This window comes from Macaca thibetana, chromosome 1 (assembly GCF_024542745.1).
Source record: "Macaca thibetana thibetana isolate TM-01 chromosome 1, ASM2454274v1, whole genome shotgun sequence".
NCBI lineage: Eukaryota > Metazoa > Chordata > Mammalia > Primates > Cercopithecidae > Macaca > Macaca thibetana.
The window spans coordinates 123,958,607-123,974,137 of NC_065578.1; the positions used below are offsets into that span (position 1 = coordinate 123,958,607).

Consider the following 15,531-nt stretch of genomic DNA (forward strand, 5'->3'; position numbering starts at 1 on the left):
CCATGTTGGCCAGGCTGGTCTTGAACTCCTGACTTCGTGATCCGCCTACCTCAGCCTCCCTAAACTCTGGGATTACAGGTGTGAGCCACTGCACCCAGTCTCTTTCTTCTTTTTTTTGAGATAGGGTCTTGCTCTGTTGCCCAGGCTGGAGTGCAGTGGCACAGTCTGGGCTCACTGCGACCTCCACCTCCCGGGCTCAAGCCATCCTCCCACCTCAGCCTCCTGAATAGGTGGGACTATAGGCATGCACCACCACACCCAGCTAATTTTTGTATTTTTTGTAGAGACAGGGTTTCATTATGTTGCCTAGGCTGGTCTTGAACTCCTGGGCTCAAGTGATCCATCTGCCTTGGCTTTCCAAAGTGCTGGGATTACAGGCATGAGCCACGATGCCTGGCCCACTTCCTTTCTATTCATGGTATGTTCTTACTCTCCCATTTCTCAAACTGCTCCTTTCCATGTTCACCTTCCTTCCTCTTGAGAGTGGGTGCCCAGTGTGTTGGCCTCCAGAGAGGTGGCTTTTATTGTCATGCTAACCTCCCCCAGGCATGTGGCCTTACTCTGTTCCCTTTCCCCTTTATTTCACCTTGTCCGGCTCAGACTCCTGCAGCTGCGAATGGAGAAGGAGGAGATGGAAGAGGAGCTTGGAGAGAAGATAGAGGTCTTGCAGAGGGAATTAGAACAGGCCCGAGCTAGTGCTGGAGATACTCGCCAGGTTGAGGTGCTCAAGAAGGTATTTGGGAATTGGGGGGCAGAATGGCAGGTGGGGGTGATGAACACCTGCCTTACCTCTCCATGAGGGCCTCCACGCTAGTGGGGCTGTCTCCTGTGTGCTTGGTTTCCAGGCCTCATCCTGCCTGCTCAGCTTGAGCTCTTTCCAACACAGCAGCACCAGTCTCCTCATTGAGCATAGAGGTTTCTAATGGAAAGTGCTCTCAGAACCCAGGTTGGGGCATAGCCAGAAGCTGTTGGCTGCCTCCCAAGAGACGTCATGGGTAGCAGCATTTAGGTGGATTTGTGAAACTCCAGGCTGACTTTTGCAGGCTCAGAAATCTAATTTGGTCAGCATGGCAAAAGCTGCTTTGTCTTTCGGAGGGGTCTCTAAGTACATTTATGAAAAAATGTTTACCATTAGAATTTCAGTTTATTAATTTACATTGAGAAATATCATCACATTGACTGGAATGCTTGTGTTGGCACGGCCTGGTTACTAATGTAACAAAACTAATTAGTAAAAGAAAAATAGCAGAGTATATGGTCTTGTATTGAAGATTCACTACATATTATATAACCCTTTAGCCTAATTACGGTACTTTCTGAATTTCAGGAGTAGCTAATAGCAAATAATTAGAACCAGAACTCATATTTTAATTTTCTTTTTAAAAGAAATCAGAGCTGTGCCAGTATTTATTGTGTCACATATTTTGGTTTTACACACACACACACAAAATAGGAAAGACGAGTGGCAGCTGCAGGTATTAGGCTGACCTGTTCTGTCAAAGTCTCTCCAGGTTGCTCTTGCATGCAGTTGGAGATCCCGTGGCCACATTATATATATATATATATATATATATATATTTTTTTTTTTTTTTTTGAGATTGAGTCTCACTGTGTCACCCAGGCTGGAGTGCAGTGGTGCGATCTCAGCTCACTGCAAGCTCCGCCTCCCGGGCTCACGCCATTCTCTTGCCTCAGCCTCCCGAGTAGCTGGGACTACAGGCGCCCACCACCACGCCTGGCTAATTTTGTTTTGTATTTTTGGTAAAGACGGGGTTTCACTGTGTTAGCCAGGTTGGTCTCGATCTCCTGACCTCGTGATACGCCCACCTCAGCCTCCCAAAGTGCTGGGATTACAGGCGTGAGCCACTGCCCCCGGCCTCATACTGTATTTTTTTAAACAACCAGTTGCACTAGTCATACCTTCATGTACTCTCCCTTCACTTTTGTTTTTTTTAAATGGAGTTATATTTTACATGCTGTAAAAGTCATCTTTGTACAATCCAATTCTTTTTTTTTTTTTTTTTTTTTTTGAGACGGAGTCTCACTGTGCCACCCAGGCTGGAGTACAGTGGTACAGTCTCAGCTTACTGCAACCTCCGCCTTCTGGGTTCAAGCCATTCTCCTGCCTCAGCTTCCCAAGCAGCTGGGATTACAGGCACACACCACCACGCCTGGCTAATTTTTGTATTTTTAGTAGAGACAGGGTTTTGCCATGTTGGCCAGGCTGGTTATGAACTCCTGACCTCAGGTGATCCACCTGCCTCGGCCTCCCAAACTGCTGGGATTACAGGCATGAGCCACTGGTGCCTGGCACCCAGTGGTTTTTCTTATATTAACAAAGTTGTACAACCATCATCCCCCCACCCAATGGCAACCACTAATCTACTTTTTGACTCTGGATTTACCTATTCTGGATATTTCATATAATTGAATCCTATAATATATGGACTTAAGTGTCTGGCTTCTTTCACCTAGCATAGTGTTTTCGAGGTTTGTCCATGTGGTAGCAAGTATGAGTACTTCATTCCTTTTTTTTTTTTTTTTTTTTTTTGAGATGGAGTCTCACTCTGTTGCCCAGGCTGGAGTGCAGTGGTGCGATCTCCGCTCACTGCAAGCTCTGCTGCCTCCCAGGTTCACACCATTCTCCTGCCTTAGCCTCCCTAGAAGCTGGGACTACAGGCGCCCGCCACCATGCCTGGCTAATTTTTTTGTATTTTCAGTAGAGACGGGGTTTCACCATGTTCGCCAGGATGGTCTCAATCATGACCTCGTGATCCACCCGCCTCGGCCTTCCAAAGTGTTGGGATTACAGGCGTGAGCCACCACGCCTGGCCAAGTACTTTATTCCTTTTTTATGGCTGAATAATATTCCACTCTGTGGGTGTACCATGTTTAGTCCAGTCATCAATTCATGGACATCTGGGTTGTTTATACATTTGGGCTATAATGAATAATGCTACTATGAACATTCACGTATGTATAAGTTTTTGTGTGAACACACATTTTCAGTTTTCTTGGGTTACCTAAGAGTGGAATTGCTGGTGATATAAGTGGTAAATCTGTGTTTAACTTTTTGAGAAACTGCCGAACTACTTTCTGAAGTGGCCACATCATTTTTCATTCCCCCTGGCAGTGTGTGAGAGTTTCAGCTTCTCCACATTCAGGTATCTTAGTCTGGCTCTAGGTGCCCCATCACCTCCCCTTTCCTTCCAGGAGCTGCTCCAGACACAGGAGGAGCTTAAGGAACTGCAGGCAGAACGGCAGAGCCAGGAGGTGGCTGGGCGACACCGGGACCGGGAGTTGGAGAAGCAGCTGGCAGTCCTGAGGGTTGAGGCTGATCGAGGTCGGGAGCTGGAAGAACAGAACCTCCAGCTACAAAAGACCCTCCAGCAACTGCGACAGGACTGTGAAGAGGCTTCCAAGGCAAGGGGAGTGGGCACAGGGCTTAGGAGGTGGAGGCTGAGGGTGTCTGGAGGGCTGAGGAGCCAGAGGGTGTGGAAAGTTACCTGTCATGGGTATGTACTGACCAGTTCCTGGGTCCTAGGTGTGTGGTTCAAAGAAGCCAGGATTTGGCAGGGGGAGGACACCTGTATCTCTATAGGGGTGGGATTTTCAGGGAAGCGTCTGGCTGGTGGCAGCTCCTTTCTTTAAGCCTCATTCTTATGGGCGGTCTTTGGGACGGCTTTCCTGGGTTTGGTCAATGGCCCCAAGCACTGGGGTCTGAGCTGCCACCCCCTAAACCGTCCTTAGGCTAAGATGGTGGCCGAGGCAGAGGCAGCAGTGCTGGGGCAGCGGCGGGCCGCGGTGGAGACAACGCTTCGGGAGACCCAGGAGGAAAATGACGAATTCCGCCGGCGCATCCTGGGTTTGGAGCAGCAGCTGAAGGAGACTCGAGGTCTGGTGGATGGTGGGGAAGCGGTGGAGGCACGACTACGGGACAAGCTGCAGCGGCTGGAGGTCAGTGCTTCTGCCCTCCCAGCCCTCTCTGCTCAGCCCTGGTGAAATACTCCTATGCTAAACAGCCATCAGTTTCACTTTGTTCTTAGTGTGCATCTGTTTCACCTCCCCAAACCCTCTGTTAACCTTGGGTCTATTTCCTGGAGTATACTTTGGCGCCAGTGTTCCAGTCTTTGCACTGGTATTTTTGTCTCTTATCTCTCACCCTTTGCTTGCTCTATGCATCCTGATTTCTTTGCTAGGAGCCTGTTTTCATTGCGCACCATTTGCATAAATACCTCCTTTCTCCCGTCCAGCTACCCACCTCCAAATAACTTGAACCCCAGTTTTGCCTTTTTTCAGTCCAACCCTGCTTCCCTACCTCCCAGGCAGAGAAACAGCAACTGGAGGAGGCCCTGAATGCGTCCCAGGAAGAGGAAGGGAGTCTGGCAGCAGCCAAGCGGGCACTGGAGGCACGCCTCGAGGAGGCTCAGCGGGGGCTGGCCCGCCTGGGGCAAGAGCAGCAGACACTGAACCGGGCCCTGGAGGAGGAAGGGAAGCAGCGGGAGGTGCTCCGGCGAGGCAAGGCTGAGCTGGAGGAGCAGAAGCGTTTGCTGGATAGGACTGTGGACCGACTGAACAAGGAGGTGGGGCATGGGGTATTCTGGGCCTTTAGGAAGAGGCCTAGCTCATCCAGAAGCTGGCCTGAGGGGACAGGGGGTTAGGGGAGAGGGGTTAGTCAGAATGTGTGATGTTTATGGCCAGGTGCGGTGACTCACGCCTGTAATTCCAGCTCTTTGAGAGGCTGAGGTAGGCAGATACCTGAGGTCAGGAGTTTGAGACCAGCCTGGCCAACACAGCAAAACTCTGTCTCTAATAAAAATATAAAAAATTAGCCAGGCGTGGTGGCTCGTGCCTGTAGTCCCAGCTACTCAGGAGGCTGATGCAGGAGAATCACTTCAGCCTGGAAGGCGGAGGTTGCAGTGAGCTAAGATCATGCCACTGCACTCCAGCCTGGGTGACAGAGCAACACTCTGTCTTAAGAACAACAAAAAAGAATGTGTGATGTTTGCTTTCCTCAAGTACATTGTTAGGAAGACCAAGACCAAATCTTCTGGAAGGGGCATCCTTCCTACCTCCCCTCCATGTTTTTGCTCTTTCCCTCACATCCCATTCCTTTATGGTCTTCATTCTTGGAGAGCATCTCCTGGGATTCTCCCTTAGGAGTCTACAAAACCTATATACAAGAATTGTCATTGGCCAGCTTGGGCAATATAGTAAGACTCTGTCTCTACTTAAAAAAAAAAAAAAAAAAATTAGCCAGGTGTGGTGGCTTGTGCCTCAGTTTCTCTATAGGTGAGGAACTGAGACCCAGAGAAGATAAGTAACTTGCCTATGGTTGCTAATTAGTGGTAGAGCCAGGATTTGAACCCAGACATCTGTATTCCCAGCTACTCGGGAGGCTGAGGTAGAAGGATTGCTTCAGCTCAGGAGGTTGAGGCTGCAGTGAGCTGTAGCCTGCAATATAGCAGGCTATAACTGCCCCACTGCAATATAGCAAGAGCCTGTCAAACAAAAAAAATCTTCATTGGTAGAATTTTAAATTTTGGTGAGGGGAAGAAGAAAAGAAAGAAAAAAGAAAAGGAATAAATTGCTTTTGCTGCTAAGGTTCTCCTCCCAATCTTTTTGTAAAACAAGAACAAACAAGTAATATATTACATCAATTCTAAAGTGCGCATTTTATCATTTGTCAATAAAAAATGCACATTTTATCATTTCTGAAATAGAGTTGTGTCTTATAACTTATGGTATGTTATAGTTCAATTGGCAGATTTTTCTTAGTTGTACGTCTTATAATCATTGGCACCTTGGGTTTGCTGAAATGGTCATTTAAGGCTTACTTTGTATCAGGCACTGTTGTAAGTACAGAACTTCACATAATTAACTAACGTAATTCTCACAACACCTTGTGATATAGCTACTATTCTTATCCCATTTTACAGTTGGGGAACGGAAACCCAGAGAGATAAGTAACTTACATATGGTCACTAGTAAGTGGTAGAGCCAGGATTTGAACCCAGACATCTGTATATAACTATTAGCTATACTAGGAACCTAGGTCCAGGAAAGAACAAGAGAAGGCTACCTTGTCAGGAAGGAGACCCTTGGGGGAGAGTCTTGGGAGTCTGGGCCTGGAGAGGGACATTTATATACAGTGCTGAAGACCCTTTTCTCTGTGTTTCAGTTGGAGAAGATCGGGGAGGACTCTAAGCAAGCCCTGCAGCAGCTCCAGGCCCAGCTGGAGGATTATAAGGAAAAGGCCCGGCGGGAGGTGGCAGATGCCCAGCGCCAGGCCAAGGATTGGGCGAGTGAGGCTGAGAAGACCTCTGGGGGACTGAGCCGGCTTCAGGATGAGGTAGAAGCCTAATATCCTTGGGTTTGAAGGTCCTTGCTTCTTTTTTTTTTTTTTTTTTTGAGACGGAGTCTCGTTCTGTCGCCCAGGCTGGAGTGCAGTGGCGCAATCTCAGCTCACTGCAAGCTCCGACTCCTGGGTTCACGCCATTCTCCTGCCTCAGCCTCCTGAGTAGCTGGGACTACAGGCACCCGCCACCACACCTGGCTACTTTTTTGTATTTTTAGTAGAGACAGGGTTTCACTGTGTTAGCCAGGATGGTTTCGATCTCCTGACCTCGTGATCTGCCTGCCTTGGCCTCCCACAGGGCTGGGATTACAGGCGTGAGCCACTGTGCCCGGCCCCATCCTTGCCTCTTAACTGAACCTGTGACCAAGGGTCCCTGGGGCCCAGGTTTAGGTCTAATGACTTGCAGCATGGAGGAATATATTGTCTGTAGAGCAGTGATTTTCAAATTCTGTGGCTTAGAGCCACCTGGGGAGATTTTTAAAAATCTCCACACCCAAGCTGTATTCCATACCACTTCAGTCATCATCTCTGGGGATGGGATCCAGGATCAGTATTTTTAAAAACTCCTCAGGTGATTCCAAGTTGTGTAGAGACTTTAAAAACAATAAAGAAGCTGGGGATGGTGGCTCACGCCTGTAATCCCAGCACTTTGGGAGGCTGAGGTGGGCAGATCATGAGATCAGGTGTTCGAGACCAGCCTGGCCAACATGGTGAAACTCCATCTCTACTAAAAATACAAAAATTAGCCGAGCGTAGTGGGCGCCTGTAATCCCAGCGACTCAGGAGGCTGAGGCAGGAGAATTGCTTGAACCTGGGAGGTGGAGGTTGCAGTGAGCCGAGATCGTGCCATTGCACTCCAGCCTGGGCGACAGAGTGAGATTTCATGTCTCAAAAAAAAACAAAAACAGAAACAATAAAGAAAATGAATGAGGGCAGGTGCAGTGGCTCACGCCTGTAATCCCAGCACTTTGGGAGGCTGAGGCAGGCGGATCACAAGGTCAGGAGATCAAGACCTTCTTGGCTAACACGGTAAAACCCTGTCTCTACTAAAAATACAAAACATTAGCCAAGCGTGGTGGCGCATGCCTGTAGTACCAGCTACTCGGGAGGCTGAGGCAGGATAATCACTTGAACCTGGGAGGTGGAGATTGCAGTAAGCCGAGATCGCGCCACTGTACTCCAGCCTGGGTGACAGAATGAGACTCCATCTAAAAAATGAAAAAGAAAAGAAAATGGATGAAAAGTCAGTCTGCTTTTTATTGTCACCATGCCACTGGTAATTCTAAAGAGTGACAGTGATGAAATGTTTCTGCCCACTGGGCTGGACTGCTCCTGCCCTTCAACCTTCACCTTTTTACTACACTGAGCTGTGGCATTTTTACCCTTGCTTAGATCCAGAGGCTGCGGCAGGCCCTGCAGGCATCCCAGGCTGAGCGGGACACAGCCCGGCTGGACAAAGAGCTACTGGCCCAGCGATTGCAGGGGCTGGAGCAAGAGGCAGAGAACAAGAAGCGCTCCCAGGACGACAGGGCCCGGCAGCTGAAGGGCCTCGAGGTGAGGGCACTGGGGTGTGACCTGTGGAAAAGGGGTGGGACTTCCAAGCCTCTTTCTGTACTAGCGGTCAAAACCGACAGCCCACAGTTGATGAGTTTTGTTCGGCTGCAGTATTTTAAACAACTTTGAATCAATTGCCAATGTTTAGAAATTTATAGATGTCACCTAAAAATTTGGATTTCTAGTTTCTTTTGTATTTGGCAGATATGGTAATACTTAGTGTCTTGTCCTGAGTCTGCATGGCAACAGTTGGCTGGAGCTGAGCAGTGGGTTTCCCCTTTAGAGTGAACAGTATTCTTCAGTTTGCTATATTTGATAATAATAACAGCAGCAGCAAACATATTGTGCTGTGTGATAGGCAGTTAAGACTTAATCCTCAGAATAACTCTGTGGGGTAGGTAGTCTTGTTTTCTCCATTTTACAGATGAGGGAAACTGAGGCACAGAGCGATGAACTTGTCCATGGTCTAGGAAGCAGTAAATCTGATTTTCAGACTGGACAGTCTGGTCCCATGTATATACTCTTAGCCTCTACATGGTACTGCCTCCAGTGCCTCAGTTTCTGAGTCTCTTCATCTCAGCCTTGGCCCAGGTACTTGGGTTTCTCTCTGTTTTCCCATTAGAGAAATAGGGTTTTCCAATGAAGAGTAGATTTGCCTGTCTGTCAAAGTGACCAGAGCATGGCCCCGACCTGCCCGTGATGCCACATCTGGTCAGCAGAGGGCGCTGGCTCCATGGTGGCTCTGGGCCCCGGCAAGTACCAAAAGGTTACGGGGATGTGCAAGAGAGAAAAGTCTGTTAATGCTGGAGTTTGAGAGGCTCCTGGTCTGAGTTTGGCATTCTGGTGTCCAGCATTTGGGACAGAATTAACTTGTTCTTCCGTCATAGGAAAAAGTCTCACGGCTGGAAGCAGAGTTAGATGAGGAGAAGAACACTGTGGAGCTGCTAACAGACCGGGTGAATCGTGGCCGGGACCAGGTAACCCCCTCCTTATCCCTCATCTCTGTTTACCCCTGACTACATCACCTCTTGGTTCTCTCAAAAACAACTCTGCCCTCCCATCTTTCATCATCTGGCTGCCGAATCTGTGCATGGCTGGGTCTGTTTCAGGGTCTCGTCTGCTTTGGGAAAGGTTGACCAGTTTCCCTGGGTGGAAAGAAGCCAATAATTTGTGTGGAGGAAGGGATCCTGGTGGCCTGGGCTACTCTCTGACCTGAATTGGGGCTTCTTTAGTTTACAAGGGATACTAGTTCCTGGTGGGACGAAGGAGGCCCTGTTTACATTCTCTGGCTCCTCCCATTTGAATATGCTGTGATTTTTTTAGTTGCCTGGGAATTTTTGGATTCAGGGTTCAGAGACCATCCTCCCATGACTCAGCCTCACTTGGTTCAGCTTGCTGGTTCATCCTTAGCCCTCCCCAAGTCTCGTCCTCTCACCCATCCCCACTAGGTAGATCAGCTGAGGACAGAGCTCCTGCAGGAGAGGTCTGCTCGGCAGGACCTGGAGTGTGACAAAATCTCCTTGGAGAGACAGGTGAGTGGGGAGGGGAGGGTTCTTAGGGATGGACCCCAGGAGGTGGGTAAAGTGGCCAGTGGAGTGCTAACTGTGGAGGCTTCCTATCTCTCTCAGAACAAAGACCTGAAGACCCGGTTGGCCAGCTCAGAAGGCTTCCAGAAGCCCAGTGCCAGCCTCTCTCAGCTTGAGTCCCAGAATCAGTTGTTGCAGGAGCGGCTACAGGCTGAAGAGAGGTGCCATAAGCCTATCCTTCCTCCCTCCCTCCCTCCCTCCTTTTCTTCCTCCCTCCTTCTTGGCTTTTCTCTTTTATGGCTCCCTCCATCTTCCACCTCAGATGTGGCCAACCTGGCCTGATCTTTAGGGAATGTTTTCTCCTGGTAGAGAGCAAAGAGAGTTGCAGAAATTCTGAAATGTGAATGACCGCATTCTCCCTTGTTCTTTGAATCTGCCCTGGATCCTGCCCAGTCTAACGGTGGGGCTCATGACTGAGAGAAGTCCTTGGGGACAGTAGGGGGCCAAGTTAGGATTCCCTTAGAAATGGGGTCACTCATAGACATTCTTCTATTTCACCTTAGGGAGAAGACAGTTCTGCAGTCTACCAATCGAAAACTGGAGCGGAAAGTTAAAGAGCTATCCATCCAGATTGAAGACGAGCGGCAGCATGTCAATGACCAGAAAGACCAGGTGAGGACATGGCACCCTGGGGCCAAGCAACCCGGGGCAAGCATATATTATATGTTTTCCTGAAAGCCAAGGGAGGCCCTTATCCCCCATAGGTCTTCCAAACATAGACTTTCCTTGTATAAGGACAGAGATTAGATTGAAAGGACTAGACTAGAGAAGTCGTAGTAAGCATATATATTGAGTCCTTATGATGTGCTAGGTTCTGTAAGTATTACACATGTGTTAATACACTTAATCCCTAAGACAACCCTGTGAGGTTAAGGAACTTGCCCAAGGCCACATTTTTCCAGCGGCAATTATCCCTTGTCAAGATTGTTAAGGGGGAGGGTCTCAGGCCATGGTAGTAGATGCTATTCCAATGTGTGGACTTGGTATCCTGCCCAGCTAAGCCTGAGGGTGAAGGCTTTGAAGCGTCAGGTGGATGAAGCAGAAGAGGAAATTGAGCGACTGGATGGCCTGAGGAAGAAGGCCCAGCGCGAGCTGGAGGAGCAGCATGAGGTCAATGAACAGCTCCAGGCCCGGATCAAGTCTCTGGAGAAGGACTCCTGGTATGGGCTGCCCTTTTGCCCTTGCTCCATAGGGACACTAGAGCAGGGAGGGAATGGTCTCTCCTGTGCTGGATAAGGAGGAGAATCTCTAAGATGGGACTGTGTAGTCACTTGTTTCTGGTCGGAAGCTAGTATATTTATTTCTTAGTATCTCAGCGACTATTCTGTATCTTATCTCCCCAAATCTGATTAGTTGGGGATTTTGTGAGTAAACTTTAGGCCTTAGAAGAATTGGGATTTCTTTTGCACAAAAAGGGTGGCTGTCTCAATATTTCTTTTTTCCCCTCCCTAACCATTATTCTTCTCTCTGAGTCAGGCGCAAAGCTTCCCGCTCAGCTGCTGAGTCAGCTCTCAAACATGAAGGGCTGAGCTCAGATGAGGAATTCGACAGTGTCTACGATCCCTCATCCATTGCATCACTGCTTACGGAGAGCAACCTACAGACCAGCTCCTGTTAGCTCGTGGTCCTCAAGGGCCCAGCAACCAGGCTCAAGGCCTATCCCAGCAAGTGCTGCTCTGCTCTGCCCACCCTGGATTCCACATTCCTATGGGTGACCCAATTATTCAGACCTAAGAAAGGGAGGGGTCTGAATGATGGTGATTAAAAAAAACACATCAGCAATAAGCTGATAGATGGACTTTCCACTGTAGAAGTGGATATTTCAAGCCAACTGAGCCCTTCAAGTGCCGACACCTCCCTCATCTCTCTCATAGTGGAAGGATGGTCAGCATTAGGCTGATGGGGACTGAGCAGGATAGGAAGGGATAGAAATTGCCATGTGTACAAAGCTTTATTTTTTAGCCCTTAACCCTAAGGCTCAGGGAAATACCCTATGTTAATGTGCTCCCTGGATTCCTGCAACTCATTTTCCTTCCACTCTAGAGCAGAGTGAGGGGAATGTTATGGGTAACGGACATGCAGGCATGGCTCTACCCATTTTTTTGCACAAGTATGGGGCCCATGTGGTAGTCCCCATATCTTTCCAGTTCCTATATATTTTTTTTTTTTTTTTTTTTTTTGAGACGGAGTCTGGCTCTGTCACCCAGGCTGGAGTGCAGTGGTGCGATCTCAGCTCACTGCAAGCTCCGCCTCCCGGGTTTACGCCATTCTCCTGCCTCAGCCTCCCGAGTAGCTGGGACTACAGGCGCCAGTTCCTATATTTTTGTCTTCTTCCTTTCCCCTCTTCGCCATTCCTACCTTGCATTTTTCCTCTCAGTGCCTTAGCCAGGTTAAGGAGATAAGGATGCTCTTCTTGCCTTTTATATCTGCACATTCATACCTCTCCAAAGACCAGCTTTTCCCTAGCCAGGGCCCTCAGCCTTCCCTGCTGCCCCAGTGATTGATTGAGAGAGCTATTGGGGGTTTCTCTGCCAATGAGCCGCTGGGAGAGGGACTTTGGTAGGGTCATGATAAAGTGGCGGGGGTCTGGTCCTGCTCAGGGTTTCCATCCATCCTCTTCTCCCTCCTCTGTGACTGTGGATATGGTTATAAGGTGGTTGCACCTGGGAGCCCTGACAACTGTCTGCAGAAGTTCCAAAAGTAAAGGTGTCAGTCCCTGTTGCCTTCCTTAGGGCTTCTCTGACCAGATGTACCCAACTTCGATAAAAGAACCAAGGGACCCTCATTTTCTGAGGTGCTTGGCCCTGATTCAGGGGTTAGAAGCTGACTGTAAAAATGGGAAGAGACAACGGAAGACATTTATTTCTCCTTTGGATTTTGGGGAGAACCAAGTCCTGGTAGGGAATAGGTAAGGGGATGATTCACGTCTCATATTCCCTAAGCAGGTTGTATAGGGAGCCGGTGGGAGGAGGAAGGCTGTTTTCACGAATGACTTGTAATGTCGTGATTAAAAAAAAATCCTATATTCTTCTGCAAATTGGACATTCTTTTCCAATCCAGTCCAGCCTTGGTTTTATCTTAAATATTAAAATTATACATTTATATTGAAATCCTTGATTTGTCTTCTCATTCTTTTTCTTGGCTTATTTGGAGGTCCAGGTTTTTTGAAGTCATATTAACTGTACAATTTAGGGGCCAAAGCTAGAGTTTTCTTCACCTTGCTTTTCAGAGGCCCTTTATAACAGAGCAGGTGGGACCTAGGAAACCTGGAGATGTTTATGGCAGCCCCATTCTCTCCTGAACAACATTCTGGGAAGAGCAAGGACAGTAAATGCCTTTTTTTTTTTTTTTTTTTTTTGAGACTGAGTCTCACTCTGTCGCCCAGGCTGGAGTGTAATGGCACGATCTTGGCTCACTGCAACCGCTGTCTCCCGGGTTCAAGCAATTCTCCTGCCTCGGCCTCCTGAGTAGCTGGGATTACAGGCACATGCCTCCACACCCAGCTAATTTTTGTATTTTTAGTAGAGATGGAGTTTTTCCGTGTTGGTAAGGCTGGTCTCAAACTCCTGACCTTGTGATCTGCCCACCTCGGCCTCCCAAAGTGCTGGGATTACAGGCATAAGCCACTGTGCCCGGCCAGCAGTAAATGCCTTTTTGAGGGTTAGAATAGGACAGACCAGAACCGGGTTTTATTCCCTTGGGTCATAGTGATAACCCCAGCATTCACTTCCCAGGTAGAAAAATCCCCATTCATTCCTAACTGGCATAGAACCCAGTCCCTAACTGGGAGGTAGGGACATTTCTGCTGTTCCTGCCCTAGTGTTGCCTTGAAGAGGGAGCTGGCCCTTCTCTAGAGCCTATTGCCAGGTATAGGGGTATTATCCACTCAGGAGTGGGTCAGACCTCCTCCTGAAGTATTCTGTCTGCTGTCTGTGTGGACCATAGCCAAGTGAAGCAGCCATCTGCCAAGAGCAGCTGGGCGGGGAGGATGCTCCAGGGTCCTGCTTGGCCAACCCTCTCTTCTAGGCCCTCAAGATCCCAGCCTAGGCTTGGGGAGAAAATGCAACTGGAGAAGTCAAGGCTCATCCTTTCTCACGAACACAAATTCCTTTTAAGGCAATGTGTCCCGCCTCTCCCAACCATATAAGGGCAGCATCAGTAAAAGAGCTTCTGCAAAACAAGCAAACAAGCCCCACCCAGAGCCTAGCTGACTGGGCCTCCTGGGCCTCTTGCCAAGGTAGTGCACCTGCCAGACTGGCTTAGGCCAGTCTGAGTGAGCTGGCCCTTGGTGCCTGCCTTTCTGCGGTGGAGGAAAGGTTTACTCAGCTCTACAAAGCCTACAAGCTGGTTTACGTATAGGGAGAGGAGCATGTATGGAAGGAAGCTTTTGCAGGTTCCAACTCCTCATCCTCTAGGAGCAGGCAGGGTGATTCCCTCTGATCAACACTGATCTTGGAGATGGAAGGCGACAAGATTAATGAAGAATGTTGAAGTGCAACCACATACTCTAGATAAAGCTGTTCAGTTAAAGCAGCCCCATGTCTCTCCCAAGCCCCACCTTTATGTAAATCCGGGCGAGCACGGATGGGGCATATCCCAGACCCCTTGGCCCCGCCCACCTCACCTCCTCGCCTATCGCTCGTTCTCGGCGAAACCGTGAACTGGGGGCGTGGCCTATCTTCAGCCCTGCCCCTGATGAGCCTATACAAGGGGGCGGTTCCGCGCGCGCCCGCGCAGTTGGAGCGGGACAGCGGGGTGAAGAGGTGGCGTGTGTGCTGCGACCCCGAGGGAAGATGAACGGGACGCGGAACTGGTGTACCCTGGTGGACGTGCACCCAGAGGACCAGGCGGCGGTAAGAAAAAGCACCCTCGCCGTCTTCCCCGTTTTGTATTCCCGGTTTCTAAGTCCGCCCCTTCCTTGCCCCACGCCGAGTTCGCTGACATCACCTGGTGCCCGGCTTGCGCGGTCAGCCCTGCGCGGCGCTTCTCTCTTTTTATTCTTTTGCCTGCGACGGGCAGTGGGAGTCGCGGGGTGAAGACTCGTTTGAGGCTGGAGGGTTCGGGGCGTCCCTGCCCTTTGCTAGGACCCTGCGGCTCCTGCCTGGGACTCGGCGCCGGCGAGCCCGTGCTTGGGCCGCGGGTCTGAGGCGTCTTGTGGGCAGCCAGATTGGGTCATAAGAGAATGAGCTCAAGGGACTGGGTCCCTGAGAGCCTTTGGACATTGTGTCCTGCCGAGGAGGCTTAGGCTTTCCCGTGGGTCGAGGGTCCTGGTGACCTCAGAGGCCCTCCAAAGAATTTCATCATGGTGCTTTGGATGATCAGTAACAAGAAAAAGGGTAGAGTAAATTACAGGGCTTACACTGGAGGGTGGGGGGCAAGTGGGGGACGGTAGGACTCAAACTATTCCGAGATTGGCTAGGGACTCTACCTTTCGCTAAGAGGGATAGGGCTTTCCGCCCGGGGGTCACCTCTCGTCTTGGATTTCTCCTTCTTCCCCCTTGTAGTTCTCCTGTTTTCCTTCCTCTATCTGCCTCCCGATAACTTCCTGGGATGGTGTGTTAGTTTTGCTTCCGTCTCCAGCCGCCAGGCCCAGGGATAGTGGAGGAAGGGGAGGGAAGTGACCCAAGCGAGGGCTTCTGGACGGAGAGAGGGTTGCGGAGAAAGGGGGTTTTCTCCAGTGCAGGCTAGTCTACCCCGCCCTCCTCTTTCTCTGGCTCCCAGTCACTGTTCTCCCCACGCTAGCTGACCATATGGTTTTTCCTCTCCAGAGGCTGAGGAGGGTAATTTGTGGCTGTTTCTAGGCTCTGTTGGGGAACTTAAGCCAGATTAGGTGTGTACTATTTCATCAGTTTCCAAGCTATTGTGGGTGGGAGTGAAATGAAAACTAAGGTGATGGGGAACTTGTGTATCATTCCCCCCTCCCACATCTGATTCTGTTACCCTCTGCCTGCCTCATCCTGCTCTTGAGGTAGAGCTAACCCAACTGCAGCTAGATTATGGCTCTTCTTCAAACTCATTTCAGGTTTAGAATAC

General features: G+C 49.6%; 2 protein-coding genes and 1 non-coding gene across 6 annotated transcripts in view; 2 read left to right on the plus strand and 1 right to left on the minus strand.

Annotated features, from left to right (window-relative positions):
- The window catches only part of CGN (cingulin), a 28,620-nt gene extending 16,012 nt beyond the window's left edge, over positions 1-12,608 (plus strand). For both annotated transcript variants that reach the window (XM_050749583.1, XM_050749586.1), the window contains 12 exons: positions 601-733; positions 3,214-3,423; positions 3,751-3,957; positions 4,326-4,583; positions 6,182-6,352; positions 7,751-7,912; positions 8,800-8,889; positions 9,361-9,444; positions 9,541-9,659; positions 10,002-10,110; positions 10,495-10,658; positions 10,975-12,608. In XM_050749583.1, coding sequence (XP_050605540.1) covers positions 601-733; positions 3,214-3,423; positions 3,751-3,957; positions 4,326-4,583; positions 6,182-6,352; positions 7,751-7,912; positions 8,800-8,889; positions 9,361-9,444; positions 9,541-9,659; positions 10,002-10,110; positions 10,495-10,658; positions 10,975-11,116 — 1,849 coding nt within the window. In that variant the 3' untranslated portion in view covers positions 11,117-12,608. The remainder of the gene's footprint in view (positions 1-600; positions 734-3,213; positions 3,424-3,750; positions 3,958-4,325; positions 4,584-6,181; positions 6,353-7,750; positions 7,913-8,799; positions 8,890-9,360; positions 9,445-9,540; positions 9,660-10,001; positions 10,111-10,494; positions 10,659-10,974) is intronic.
- LOC126945335 (small nucleolar RNA SNORA44) lies at positions 1,446-1,553 on the minus strand. Its single transcript, XR_007722404.1, has one exon. It is a non-coding gene; the product is annotated as a small nucleolar RNA SNORA44 (small nucleolar RNA).
- A 1,599-nt stretch (positions 12,609-14,207) lies between the features above and the next one.
- Positions 14,208-15,531, plus strand: part of TUFT1 (tuftelin 1) — a 44,722-nt gene continuing 43,398 nt past the window's right edge. For all 3 annotated transcript variants that reach the window (XM_050750924.1, XM_050750902.1, XM_050750916.1), the window contains exon 1: positions 14,208-14,351. In XM_050750924.1, the coding sequence (XP_050606881.1) occupies positions 14,292-14,351 (60 nt within the window). In that variant the 5' untranslated portion in view covers positions 14,208-14,291. The remainder of the gene's footprint in view (positions 14,352-15,531) is intronic.